A 13,788-nucleotide genomic window follows, 5' to 3' on the forward strand; every position below is an offset into this window, starting at 1 on the left:
GAGGGTGTTGCTGTAGTCCAGGCGGCTCGTGACGAGGGCGTGGGTCACGGTTTTTCTAGTGTCGGCGGGGATCCAGCGGAAGATCTTGCGGAGCATGCGGAGGGTGAGGAAGAATGCAGAGGACACGGCGTTGACTTGCCTGGTCATGGTGAGAAGAGGGTCCAAGATGAAGCCGAGGTTGCGGGCGTGGTCTGCGGGGGCCGGTGCGGTGCCGAGGGCCGTGGGCCACCAGGAGTCGTCCCAGGCGGACGGGGTGTTGCCGAGGATGAGGACTTCCGTTTTTTCAGAGTTCAGCTTTAGGCGGCTGAGCCTCATCCAATCTGCGACGTCCTTCATACCCTCTTGTAGTTTGGTCTTGGCGCTGGCGGGGTCCTTAGTGAGGGAGAGTATAAGTTGGGTGTCGTCGGCGTAGGAGGTGATGGTGATGTCGTGCTTGCGTACGATGTTGGCGAGGGGGCTCATGTAGACATTGAAGAGTGTTGGGCTGAGTGATGAGCCTTGAGGTACGCCGCAGATGATCTTGGTGGGTACTGAGCGAAACGGAGGGAGGTAAACTCTTTGGGAACGGTTTGAGAGGAAGGAGGCGATCCAGTCCAGGGCCTGGCCTTGGATCCCGGTGGAGCGGAGGCGAGTGATTAGGGTGCGGTGACAGACGGTGTCGAAGGCAGCCGAAAGGTCGAGGAGAATGAGGGCGACTGTTTCACCGTTGTCCATCAGGGTTCTGATGTCGTCTGTGACTGAGATGAGGGCGGTTTCCGTGCTGTGGTTGGTTCGGAATCCGGTTTGTGAAGGGTCGAGCAGGTTGTTGTTTTCCAGGAAGGTGGTCAGCTGTTTAAACATAAACTGAGAAACACTCCATCCCTGATGGCAAAGCTATTAGTAAACTAAGAGGCAAGTTATGCATGAATGATGTGTACCCAATATGTTTGCTAGATTTATTATACATGGAGCAAACGTTTAGTCTATTTAATCAAACAAAAGAGTTTTTTTTTTTACAGCAGAAATGCTGAACTCGCATATTTGAAGGTGCACTCGTATGTGAGAATAAAGAAAAAGACAACTATAAAATACAATATTTGCCTAGGAGCACACAATTTGAGACCCGTTTCTGGGTCAAGTAAATTAGTTAGGTCGAGTAGATTATTCAAGCTACTCGACCTGCAGGTCTAGTAACATTTTTAAGATTTTTCAAGGCCTGCCTATATCAACACATTTTAGCAAATGATTCTGCAAAGAAATACTACTTAAAATGTCACAGTAAGTGAGTAATATGATTTTTTCTGCTTCCATTTTTTTCTGAACTTTTATTTTGAAAGCAAAGAATCATCTATCTTCTTACAAGCTTCTGCAAACATTTGCATCTAATCAGAGAGCATTCTGCGAGCGTTGTATGTAGCCTTATATTGTTAAACTTTTAAAGATATGTGTAAACATGTTTTTACTGAAATCACTGTCAGTAGTGCAGTGTGACCTTCCAACATCTATTTAGAGCACTCACTCTAATAATATAGGCTCTGCTTTAATGACCCATAAATACAAGTTCGAACAGCATTAACATGTGGACACAATGATTACCTCAATTGCAGTTTCCTTCCCTGTAAACAGGCAGGCAAAAGGTCTGTGCTGCAGGGGGTTGGGCCTGCTTGTCCCAAGGACAAAATAAACATGAAAACTTGTTGTCCATGACCCCAAACAATATGCCCTGGATGTCCTTTTGGCGTCCGCAATACCAGCCTTACCCCCAAGCAAGCATCCCAGTCCTTTCATGGACAAGGACATGGGTCTCACAAAAGATGTGGGGCCCAATCCCAGCATAATGTCCAGTGTCCCGCCCCTCACGCTGGCGCAGCCTCCAAACCTATTTAATGGGCCCTAAACGCAGCACAGCTATCCTGTTGGCAAAATCAAGTACTACCTGCCCCAGTGGCGAGCTATAACTTTCAACAGGTGGGTGCTCCAAATCGTGCAGCGTGTTAATGACCTTCCTTCTCTGGAAACTTCACCTACCTTGCACCATGCCCAGAATGCCTGCAGAGGACTGTCTCTTTTTGACAAGAAGTGCAGGCTCTGTTGGCCAAAGGAGCCGGTGTGAGGAAGCCAGCATAAAAAGTAGGACATAGTTATTCCTGCTATTTTCTGGTGCTGAAAAAGGACAGAGGCCTCTGCCCTCTACTAGATCTCCACCCTCTCAATGCTCTTTTACAGAAGCAGATGTTCAAGATTTTCACCTTGGCTCAGGTTTGTTTCCTTGGACTCCAGAGACTGGCTGATAGCATTGGAGCTTGAGGATTCATAGTTCCATATTCTCATCCTGCAGGCCCATGACATTACTTGTGGTTTGTTGGAAAGTACCCTCTTTTTGCCATGGTTACCCTGACTTTTTGCCTGCTATTAGTATGCTTGGACTGTTTTCACTGGGATCTTGCTAACCAGGACCCCAGTGATTGTGCTCTATCTTTTTAAATTTGGTTGCGTAGGACTTTGCACATCCCAAAATTGGCATACTGGTGCCCCCATTGTCCCTAGTATATGGAACCTAGGTACCCAGGGCATTGGGGCACCAGGGGTTCCCCGTGGCCTGCAGCATGTATTGTGCCACCAATGGGAGTCCACGCAAAATGTGTCTGCAGGCCTGCCATTGCACCCTGCGTGAAAAGGTGCATGCACCCTTTCACCACAGGTCACTGCACCAGGTCACTGTAAGTCACCCTTATTGTAGGCCCTCCTAGCCCAAAGGGCAGGGTGTCGGTACCTGTGTGTGAGGGCACCCCTGCATGAGCCACTACTGTACTGGACTTCGTACCTTTAGGGAAGCCATTTTACTTGTGAACTGGACATCTGTGTCTGGCTACATAATGGTAACTCCGAACCTGGGCATGTTTGGTATCAAACATGTCGGAATCATACCCCAATACTGTTGCCAGTATTGGTTGTATGATTCAGTGCACTTTGGGGCTCCTTTGAGAACCCCTGGTATTGCTCCTACCATTCTTCTGGAGTTTTCTGGGCAGCCTGTGCTGCCGCCACCCCACAGACAGGTTTCTGCCCTCCTGCTGCTTGACCAGCTCAAGCAGGTAAAGGCAGAACAAAGGATATCCAATGCGAGAGGGAGGCAACACCCTCACCTCTTGGAAATAGATGTTACATGGCTTGGGAGGGGTAGCCTCCCCAAGCCACCAGTATGGTTTAAAGGGCACATTGGTGTCCTTCTTGCATAAACCTGTTTGCACCAGTCCAGCTCTGGCACGAAACTGGACAAGGGAAAGAGGAGTGACCACTCCCCTGTCCATCACCGCCCCAGGGGTGGTGTCCAGAGCTCCTCCAGATGGCCACTTGATTCTGCCACCTTGAATCCAAGATGGGCAGAGGCCCTGGAAGCATCTGAGTGGCCAGGGCAGGCAAGTGACATCACAGACCCCTTGTGATAGGTGGTCATCTTGCTAGGTGGCAAAACCCCCTTCCAGGGCTATTTAGGGTCTCCCTCTTGGGCGGGTCCTCACATTTGATGTGCCAGATTCCATCAGGACTCCTCTGCTTCGTTTACTTCATCTTTTGACCACTGGAACCTCAGCTGGACTCCTCAAGAACCAACAATTGCCAGCTTCAGGGATGAATCTGCTCCACAACATTGTTTCTCCGGCTCCTTCCAACAACTGCAACATGTGCCCAACTGTGCATCCTCTGAGGTTGACGAGACTTCAGCCTGCACCAAGAAGTAAGAAGGAATCTCTCTTGGAGTGAAGGAGTCACTCCCCTGCATCTGCAGTCACCAACTGCAACAACGACCTACTGTGTGGATCTGCTCTCCTCACAGGAGGTGGTCTGTAGTGGTCTGCTTGGCCCTGTCTGCTAGCTGTCCAACTTGGGAGAGGGTAAGCCAAGGCTTGTTGGTTGTTGATGGTGCTTCCAGTCTGGTTTGGGTCTTGCACGATCCTTTTTCTAAGTCCTCCTGTTGATTTTGCGGAAAACCAGGTACTTACCTCTACTCCCCTGGTCGCTGGGGATCACTCTAGTACTAACCTTTTGGGTTTCCTTGTTCCTCCAGTTCCTCCAGTTCCCCTCTAATGATCCCATAGCCTTGTGCAAGGGACTGTAAGTTGCATTCTACTTTTTTTTTTTAATGGTTTGGCCCTCTCCTAGGGTCCTCAGTATTTTCTAATACTTTTGCCAATGCTTGTTGGTTTTATGCTCCTTACTGATTGTTATTGTGTATATAAATAGTGTGTTTACTTACCTCCAGTTGAAGAACTTCTTATGAGTATTCTAGTATTTGTGTTACCATAATAAATTACCTTTATTTTTGTAACACTATGTGGTTATTTCATGTGTGTAAGTGCTGTGTGATTACAGTGGTATTGCATAAGCTTTGCATGTCTCCTAGATAAGTCTTGACTGCTCATCCACAGGTACCACTAGAGAGCCCTGGCTTCCTTGACACTGCCTACACTTCACTAATAGGGAATTCTTGGACCTGATATAAAGTGATAACACCATAAGTGCTCACCACACACCAGGTCAGCTTCCTGCATTGTTCACAGTAGGCCGTGAGCATTTCCAGTTCGCGTTGTTTCTCTTTGGCCTCTCCAGAGCCCTTTAGGCGTGAAACTCTAGTTAAAAAGCAGCCTTTTGAGGACTTGAATCGCCTTCCATCAGGGTCAAGGCTGCTGCTAATGCGTTAGCACACAGGGTGTTCTCCTGAACATATGCCAAGCTGCCATGTGGGCTTCTCCAGGACTTTCTGGTATGAGCCTCATCGCAGACTCACTTCTGGGAAGGATTTGCTTGGGTATTCATTCTAAGGTGAAGAATCTGCGGTTAGAAGTATCTATCAGAACAACAAGTTGTTTACCTTTGGCAACACGTTTTCTGTTAGAGACTGCATCTAACCACAGATTTGTCACTGATCCCTCCCCCACTGTGTGATTTGCCTCATCACACCTAAAGCCTGTCCGATATCTTCACATTGATCACATATCGTCCAGTTGTGGCACTGTTTTTGCCATGGAACTAGTTGCAAAAGAACCTGATGTCAGTGTAACACCTTTATAGGCACCGCACATCTCCCTTATGAAGATGATGAAGCTGATGCGGAGCCATGCAACGCCAACTACCGGTACACAGAGGTACTACTGAAAAGATTTTACAGATCCAGTCTGACACCTGCAGAATATTGTAAAGTGAAGAGTTTGCAGGCAGATAGTCTCTAGTAGAAAAAACGTTTCAATGGTAAGTCATTTCTTCTTTAGTTTCCTGGTAGGACAAAGGCAACTTTCTAAAAGCTAATTTTCCACAATAAATAGAAAAATACAAATTCACCGTTGAATTGGATTTATGATATTTTTTATTATTTTTCTACCTAATCCCATTCCTGAGAAACAGAATTAGCATTTAATATTGCACCCTGTTGCTTTCCTATGGAACACTGCTATCGTGAAATTAGCTTTGAGAGACCAAACTTTTACTTGCCCTATTTTTAAATACTATGCACACTCTTTATGGATATTAAGGCCTGTCTTAGGGGTGATGTATTATTATTTAAAAGGAAGGTTTTACACCTGTCAACAGGGTTTATTTTGAGAGGACGAAATGGTACTTTAAAATTTGCTCTGCTTGGCTGCAGTGGCAGGCCTGTGGTCAAGTTGTTCTGTCACTGCAGTGGGTGGCACAGTGTGTGCTACAGCCCACTGGTAACATTCAACTTAGTAGCAGGCCCGGGTAACACTTTGTACCATATATTAGGGCAGCTTTTCCCAAAATGTGGTCACAGCACACTGGTGGGTTCCAAGCCGATTTTTGGTGGGTCAGAAAAGTCCAAAGAATAAATAAAGATGACTTTAAATTTTGTGTTTATCATCACATTTGCTGGTGCTTTAAAGACAGAGGTCAAATGGCAGACCATGTCTTCTAACAAACTGCTGCTCATTCTTATAACATGGGAATGGTGTTTACTTTCTTTCTCAGACTGCAAGGTGAGAGGAATTTTTATAGTGAATTATGTGACAGTCGAGCTGAAGTACAGGGACTGTGAAAGGAAAGGCTGTCGTTTTTTTGCAAAATGCAACAAAATGTAAATACCTGTAAATGATCTGTGTGCATTCAGCAGTTAGGAAAGCAAAAATCAAGCACAATTTTGTGATTCTGAACTGTGACGGAAACAGATTTTATTAGTATCAAAACAAATCAGGTCATTTGGTGATGCACAAATGATGAATTTTCACAGAAAGCAGATTTCCACACATTATCATTTGACTGCTATATAATGTTATCAGTAAAATTGTATGTCTTCAAAGTTACTTGCCATTTCAATGGAAAATGTACTGTCTGTAAATGACAGTGCACTACCAAACGATACTTTAGTTACACTGAAAAATCACATGCCTCATGCCCATTAAACAGTGCCGTATTACCAATTAAGCAAAGTAGGCACTGGCTATGCGCCCCACTCATTCAGGGGGCCCGGAACAGCGGGTCAAAACAATATTCATTTGCTTTTGAGCAAAAATTACAATCAATCTTTCTTAATTTGCTTCTGAAAGATAGAAAAAAAGGAATCAACTTAAAGAAACAAAAACTTTACATTAAAGACTCTATAGAGAAAATACTGTATTAATCTTATGGGACCATTAACAACTTAAAGTACATGAACCGTAAACATCACATGCACATAAGTTTGTCCCTTAAAAGCTCATCTTCTGTCAGCTGTCAGTTTGTAAAACAATTTGGTGCAAACTACATATATGTAATGTTTAGTTTTGTGTAATAAAATTGGTTTATTAAAATTGTTGGTTGGTAAAATAAAAAATAAAAACGTATTGGGAGATAATTTGCGAGGGGGGCCATGACATTACGACTGCCTAGGGGCCTTTGCAGGGTTTAATCTGGCACTGCCATTAAAGGTGGGTGGGTCGTGAAGGTTTGTTCTAAAAAGTGGATCGTGGAACTGCACAGTTAGGGAACTACAGTGCTAGGCATTTATAGGTAAGTTAAATGTGCCAATTGGGCATGTACCAATTTAATCTTGTTTAAAATGGGAGCACAAGCACTTTTCCCAGGTTTAGCAAGGATAAAGTGTAGAGAGCACCATAGACAACAAAAACAGTCAAGGCAAACATCTGGGGAATGTCATGCAAAAGATGGTCATTTTCAACACTGAGACACATCTTGTTGATCACTGACACGAATCATGACACCATTAGAATGAGATTCCATCCTCCTTTGTAGTAGGTTTAACTCAATGACAGAGTTACTGAAAAGTTATTTCCACATCCTTTTTAGAATTGAGGGTGAGTGTTGAATGCAGTAGGGAGTTTTGTGAGGAATGGTCAAGGTGACTCAGATACACGTATATGGACTTCTTGGTCTCACTATGAATTAGCGTTGGCAGAATTTCCTATGTTGACAACCATTTCTGGGTCCAGTTAGTCCTCAGGCTTCCAAGTAACTTGGGAAGATTCATAACTTCACAATACATATTTGGTGCAAAGTTCAGTGTGTTTACAAAAAGAAATATACAAATGTTAAGAATTTAGGAGCAGTTACTATTTTGCCGTCACTAATGACCAAGCTGAAAACAATATCTGGAATGCACTTCTTAGAGGTTCCTGAGAGCGGAGATTAGTAGGTTGGAGGCACACGTTTAAAAATAGTCACAGCAATGAAAGGAAAATACATCAAAGGGATTCTCAATTGCAATGTACACAGCAAATATATGTGATTATATTATAGCATAACTTCAAAGCAAAGAATAAAAGTCAAAACTACTCATCGTAGGGCCTATCACTGCTCGTCATCTTTCTCATGCCTGCAAGTTGATGACTCTTGTTCAACTGCGAGAAAGAGATTTTCCACCCATACGGGACAGGTCAGACAGCTGACGTCCGCTCCTGACTAAAGTCTCGGAAAATTCCCTTCACTGCTGCCCAGGGACACCTTTTATCCCTTCCCCCTAATAGTCAAAACATGCTGGCTACTGTAGGTCAGAGTTGGAAGAAAAAAGCGTCGAAAGTTGGCCAGGCTTTCAAGGCTGTCTCTCCCAAGGCTGCACTAGAGAAAAACACAAAATATGCGCTTCCTTATCATGCTAGGGTTCGGTGAGAGCAAAATACGAAAAACACAGCTTGGTTTATCATGTGGAAAAACACAGCTCATCTGCAGTGTCTCAAATTCAATTTCTAACACCACAATAAAGCCGATAGGCAGCTAAACTGAATACAAAATGTGTAATGCCACGTTAAAGCCAATAGGCAGCTAAACTGAATACAGAATGTAATGTCTAATGCCACGTTCAAGCCAATAGGCAGCTAAACCGAATACAAAATGTAATGTGCTACTGGTGAACATTGAACAACTAATATGCACAGTGGTGAAACACAAAGTCAGTGGTCAAACATACTTAATGTCATTACTGTTACAGATCTTCAACTCAGCAGAACTGGGGTATATAAATGTTCATCCTACATATTTATTCTCCTTTGTAGACTCTGATGACAGAAAATCATGGCGTTGTGGATGCTCTTGGCGTTGACGTGAAAGAGCATCACTTCATGTCCTCCAGCTATGAACTGCTGTTGCAGGTTTTCCATACTCTGTTTCTTTGGTGAGCTTTTATTGCATATCAGATTCTTTATGGAAATACTGTTAAAAAGAGAATGTTTTTAAAAATTAACATTTTTTTCCCCAAAGGATAATACATTTGACATATGTGAGGAAATGGGTTGTATTATATGGTGTTGGGTGTGTGTCCTCACCGAGTAATACACTACCAACTCTTTTAGGACCAGTCAGGTTTTGTTTGTTAAAACTCAACCCTGAGTAGGTATGGCTTTGAGCAGTCAGGTGTACACCAAGGAGCATATTAAAAGCATTTACACAGCACCAAAACAATTGAAGAAGTATGGAACTCATCACTCAAGAAATCAAACACGAATTTATAGAATTTTTTTAATGTATTTTTATGAATTTATGGACACCAAAACGAAAAAGATTCACCAAATGGTTCCAAATATTTACAAGAAACAATAAATCAAATTTTTCACTCAACCTCAAACAAGCATTGGTAAATTCAACAAACTTGACATTTAAAACCTTTTTCAGGAAAGACTCTATCACAGTGCAGTGCTGTTAACTAGAGTTATTTTGGGCAACCAAGTCTGGCAGGGAGTCAGTCAAGGGAACCAGCAAGGTTCAACAAAACAGTTACCTCATCAAAAAATAAATAAAAGCAGTCTCAAGTCCAAAACCAGCGTCAGTGGTTCTTTGCCATTGACTCCTATGATGTGGTCCTGATGCAAGGAATACTGAAGATGCTCAGCAAGTTACTCCTCAGCCTATGATTCTGGTGAAGTGATATCGCCCACAGGGTTCAACGTCCCCCAAAGTCTTCTCTTGATCAGCAGAAGTACAGTTGCCATTGGGCTACCAGTCGCCCGGCACAGCGTGTAGTGAATCCTAGTCTGTTTTAATGGGATAACAGGAGTTAGCTTAGCCTCTGGCTTGCAGACTCGTGCCCCCATCACCTAGTGACTTTTAACCTACTTAGCTTGCTCTGTCTTAGCCTATTTAATTATTTAACTCTTCTAAGATGGCTGCCTTGTTTATAGTTAGACCACTTGTTATGCTTTGCATTATCAGTGCCACTGTGCTAAGGCGTCAAAACCAAGCAACAAAGACAAACAAACAGTAGGTGTTCACACTTAGGATTTTCCCTCTCTATACTTTCGAGGGATTGTTTATATTAATTGCCGTCCCAAGCAAGTCTGTTATCTATTGTGTGGGAACACACCTACGTCAGGGGTCCTGGTTTATCTGTATAAATACATCGCACTTTAGACAGATAATAAGAAGGATTCCGACCAGAGGGCATCGCCACCATCGCTGATATCGATGCTGCACGTCGTCTTGATGCTGACACAGTCTTCGTGTCCCTACGGAGTCTGAGATAGAGACCTCACTCTAATGTAACAAGGGTTGGGGGCTCCTCTCATGAACATGGCATTGACAGATTTGGTTTAGCAAACCCAGCTCTACTATAGGTAGGAGGTTAGGCCTCTCACATTAGGGTATTAGGGCATATTACATATCATATGTCTTTCTTATGCATTGCAAGATGGTGGGGGTCTTTGTAATAATGACTCTCGTCTTCACAATTCTGTTTCTTGCATTATTCATTATCCTAATGATTGCAGCCCATGCAACATATCATAAACTGCAGATGTGTTAAATAAAAACTATTGAAACTTTACTGCATCTTTGTCATTGCCTGTGTTTGTATGAGACATGATATATCTGTGAGAAAGGGGTAATCTCAGTTTAACCACAATACTCCCTGGGGTGTCTTATTCTCGAGTTTATGCGTAAAGGCTGCCACAAATCACCTTTTACTATTGTGTTTCTGGTGAGGTGCTGCTAGTGAGCTGGTAAGGTTGGGACAACATTTGCGACTTGTTGTAAGATAGGCATAGTCGCCTACAAGCAAAAGTACTGTCATCCTTTAGCCAGCAGTCTTGCCTAAAGCAAGAATCCAAACTACGACAAGCGGTTACAGCTGTTTCTTTCTTTTGATGATAACTCTCCTTCTGGGAGACCAAGCAGAACTCCTGCGACTTTCCCGCGTCCAGCAGACTCAAGTGCAGCTATTGAGCATCGGGACATGGTCTGTACGGCTGCAAAGAGCAAGGATTTGGTGATGTTGGCTACCAACTCACCCCAGCAGGCTTCTTCAGCCCTGTGGTGGTAACAGGAAGTGAGCCACCTGACGCTTGGATACTCTGCTTCCATCTAGACTCGGGGACTACTTTCCACAAGCAGGACATAGCAGGTACAGTGCTTTACTGTGCTAGCCCAAAGAGCAGAAGGTGCAGTCTAACTTTGATGCACCTTCCTCTTTGCCTGTTCAACAGTAGTGTTTCTTCGTCCTCTTCTTCAAGTCAAGCAAAATCTGACTTCTGGGTGCCAGGGGTGCCCTTTTTGTGCTCCCGGGAGGTCGTGGTCAATAGTCAGTGGGCTACTAGATCCCCTTCTTCTTGATGACAACTTCCTGTGAAGGGAGGCATCTGTCTATACCAGACTGCTCTATTCTGCCCTTTTTCAGGATGGTATAACCCCTCTCATCTTCAAGAGCTCGGTCACCTGCTCTAGTGGTGTGACTACGTGACCACAGGAAAAACACTTTGACCAGTGTTTCCCCTACTCTGTTTCCATTACAAGCCTGTCTACCCACACAAAAAAGCAGCCCCTCTTGAGTGTGGTTACCATTTGCCCTTCAAAGGTATCTTCTTCTTTGAAGCTGACCTTTTGAGCTAACCCCCATGTGGCTTTCTTCCAGGTGGAGGAAACACATCCTCTTATGGCAAGCATCAGTTGTTACCCATCCTGGGTGTTGTTCACTCTTCTGATAGACACTTCTAGCCACACATTCCTTCCTTTTGAATGTCCCTTGGTGTCAGACTGGATGCGAAAGATTTTCTTGAGCAGTATTCATGCACAATGATCGGCTCCGTGCGCTGGCTCCGTGCAGTGCCATCCACGCCGCAAGTCATGTCCGCGTCCCCTATATAGACACCATCTCTGCATGGTGACATCAGTTCTTTTCTTTCTGCGCCAGTCAATGCAGATCCGAATAGAGCTACCCTCTATCACTTTTTTGACAGGCTTTTTTTGACATTTTGTTGAGCGCATCTTTTAGGTTTTTCCTCCTGATGTGCCCAGAATGTCTTTGAGGAAGACACGTTTTAAACTCAGTGGCACCTGTAACCACTCCATGTCGGTTATGGACACACACCTTGTGTGTCTGTGGTGTCTGGAGCCTGACCACGACTCCAAGTCATGCTCCAATTACTGGGTCATGGCTCCGAAGGCTTTGAGGGAGCAGTCTCTAAAGCTGCTTGCGGCCCAGCAGGCAACCTCATGTCACATGACACCTCGGAGATCTCGATCCTGTTCAAGGGGAATGTCCCGGAACCACTACAGGAGCCCCATGTCCTCTTCATTCCACTAAAATGTTTATTGGCACTCCGGTAAGAGGCACATGAAGCACAAGAAGTCAAAGTTTATTTTGACTTCTCATCTGTCGGCCGATGCAACGAAGGGGCATCCGCATTTAAAGCATGGTTCTGCAGAGCCTATGCCGGTGTCAGCTGTGCTCTTCCCACTTTTTTTGGGAGCCTGAGCAATTTCTGATCAAATGAAAGACTTTTATAAAGTCATGCACCTCATTTTTGAGCTGGCTCACCCATGCGGAGGGCCTTTGGCCCGCATGGTCACATGGGACCCCATCTGTTTCCACACCAGCAGCTTTGCCTCCAGTCTGCCCCTGTGGATCTGATCAGGGATCTGGACCGGGGTGGTCATGCCAACGTAACCTTCCGTGACGCTAGTCCCGACAACGATGCCCCCAGTACCATTGGATCCCCCAAATCCAATGTGGAGACAGAGCAGAGTTGACAGACTCTGGCACTCACAGGACCCGTGCTTCCTCTGTAGTTCTCTCAGCCCTATTCTGAAGGGCTAGGTCTTGGAAAAGAATGAGAGCGGTCACTGGACCCTTTAGAACCAGTCTGAAGGTCAGGACAGGGACTGGGTTGAGGAACTGAGTGATGCCAGCGGTCTGGACACGTCTCCAGATACCGGCATGCTTTCTCCACTTACCTTGGCTTCGGAGGTGGGAGCAACATACTCTATGATGGTGAAGAGAGTGGCTAAGGTCCAGGACCTCTCGTTTCCCTCTGTGGCAGTCAAGACGAATACCTTGCTGGAAGTGCAACAGGCGGAAGCTTCACCTTCCGAACCCCTGCTCCCTTTCAGTGAAGCACTAACTGATGTCCTACTGGGAACCTGGTCCAAGCCTAGCACGGGGGCTCTTGTGAACAGAACAATTGCCTGTCACCATTTCCCCGCTCCGGGAGACCCATCTTTCTTCACCCAACACCCCACTTCAGAAAGCTTAGTTGTCCAATGAGGTCAGAGACCCCAAACCTGGTGCCATTAGAAGAGTGGTAGTGCCTCAGCAATTTAGGGAGTTTCTCCTCCCTTTGGCGCGTGATATTCTTCTAGCTGGGTATCTTGGCCAAGCTAATACATGGAGTTGGTTGGTAAAACACATCTACTGGCCGGTTATGTCTCAGAAGGAGTTCTGTAACTCCTGTGTCACCTGTCAAGCTAGTGGCAAGACAGGTGGTCACACAAGTGCCCACTTAATCCCACTTCCAGTGGTTGGGATTCCCTTTGAAAGGATAGGGAGTGACATAATCGGGGAACAGATTCATACTGGTTGTAGTGGATCTTGCAACCAGGTATCCTGAAGTAATTCCCCTGAGGACTACTTCAGTAGCTATGGCCCTCATTGGTATCTTTACCAGAGTGGGCTTTCCAAAGGAGGTGGTGTCAAACAGAGATACAAACTTCATGTCTGGCTACCTGAAACCTGTGGGCTGAATGTGGGTGAGGTACAAGTTCACTACCCCTTATCGTCCACAAACCAATGGCCTCGTTGAGAGATTGAACAAGACATTGAAAGGTATGATTTGTGGACCCCCTGAAAAACTCAGAAGGAATTGGAGGATCTTATTTCACGCCTGCTTTTGACTTACAGGGACGAGCCACAGAAGGGAGTCGATTTTTTCCCCCTTTGAACTTTTGTTTGGGCATCCTGTAAGGGGACCACTTTGTCTTGTGAAGGGATTGGAGAGACCTCTAAGAGAACCTAAACAGGAAATTGTGGACTTTGTACTTGGCCCTCTCCCCAGAATGGCTGAGTACATGGAAAAAAAGCATCTAAAAACCTAGAGACCA

At 45.0% G+C, this 13,788-nt stretch overlaps 1 protein-coding gene across 1 annotated transcript in view; it reads left to right on the forward strand.

Moving 5' to 3' along the window:
• FANCD2 (FA complementation group D2) overlaps positions 1 to 13,788 on the forward strand; it is a 1,182,674-nt gene that overhangs the window by 705,653 nt on the left and 463,233 nt on the right. Inside the window, exon 32 of the mRNA XM_069206781.1 lies at positions 8,478 to 8,596. Coding sequence (XP_069062882.1) covers positions 8,478 to 8,596 — 119 coding nt within the window. The remainder of the gene's footprint in view (positions 1 to 8,477; positions 8,597 to 13,788) is intronic.

The sequence above is a fragment of the Pleurodeles waltl genome, chromosome 9, assembly GCF_031143425.1.
Source record: "Pleurodeles waltl isolate 20211129_DDA chromosome 9, aPleWal1.hap1.20221129, whole genome shotgun sequence".
In the NCBI taxonomy this organism is placed as follows: domain Eukaryota; kingdom Metazoa; phylum Chordata; class Amphibia; order Caudata; family Salamandridae; genus Pleurodeles; species Pleurodeles waltl.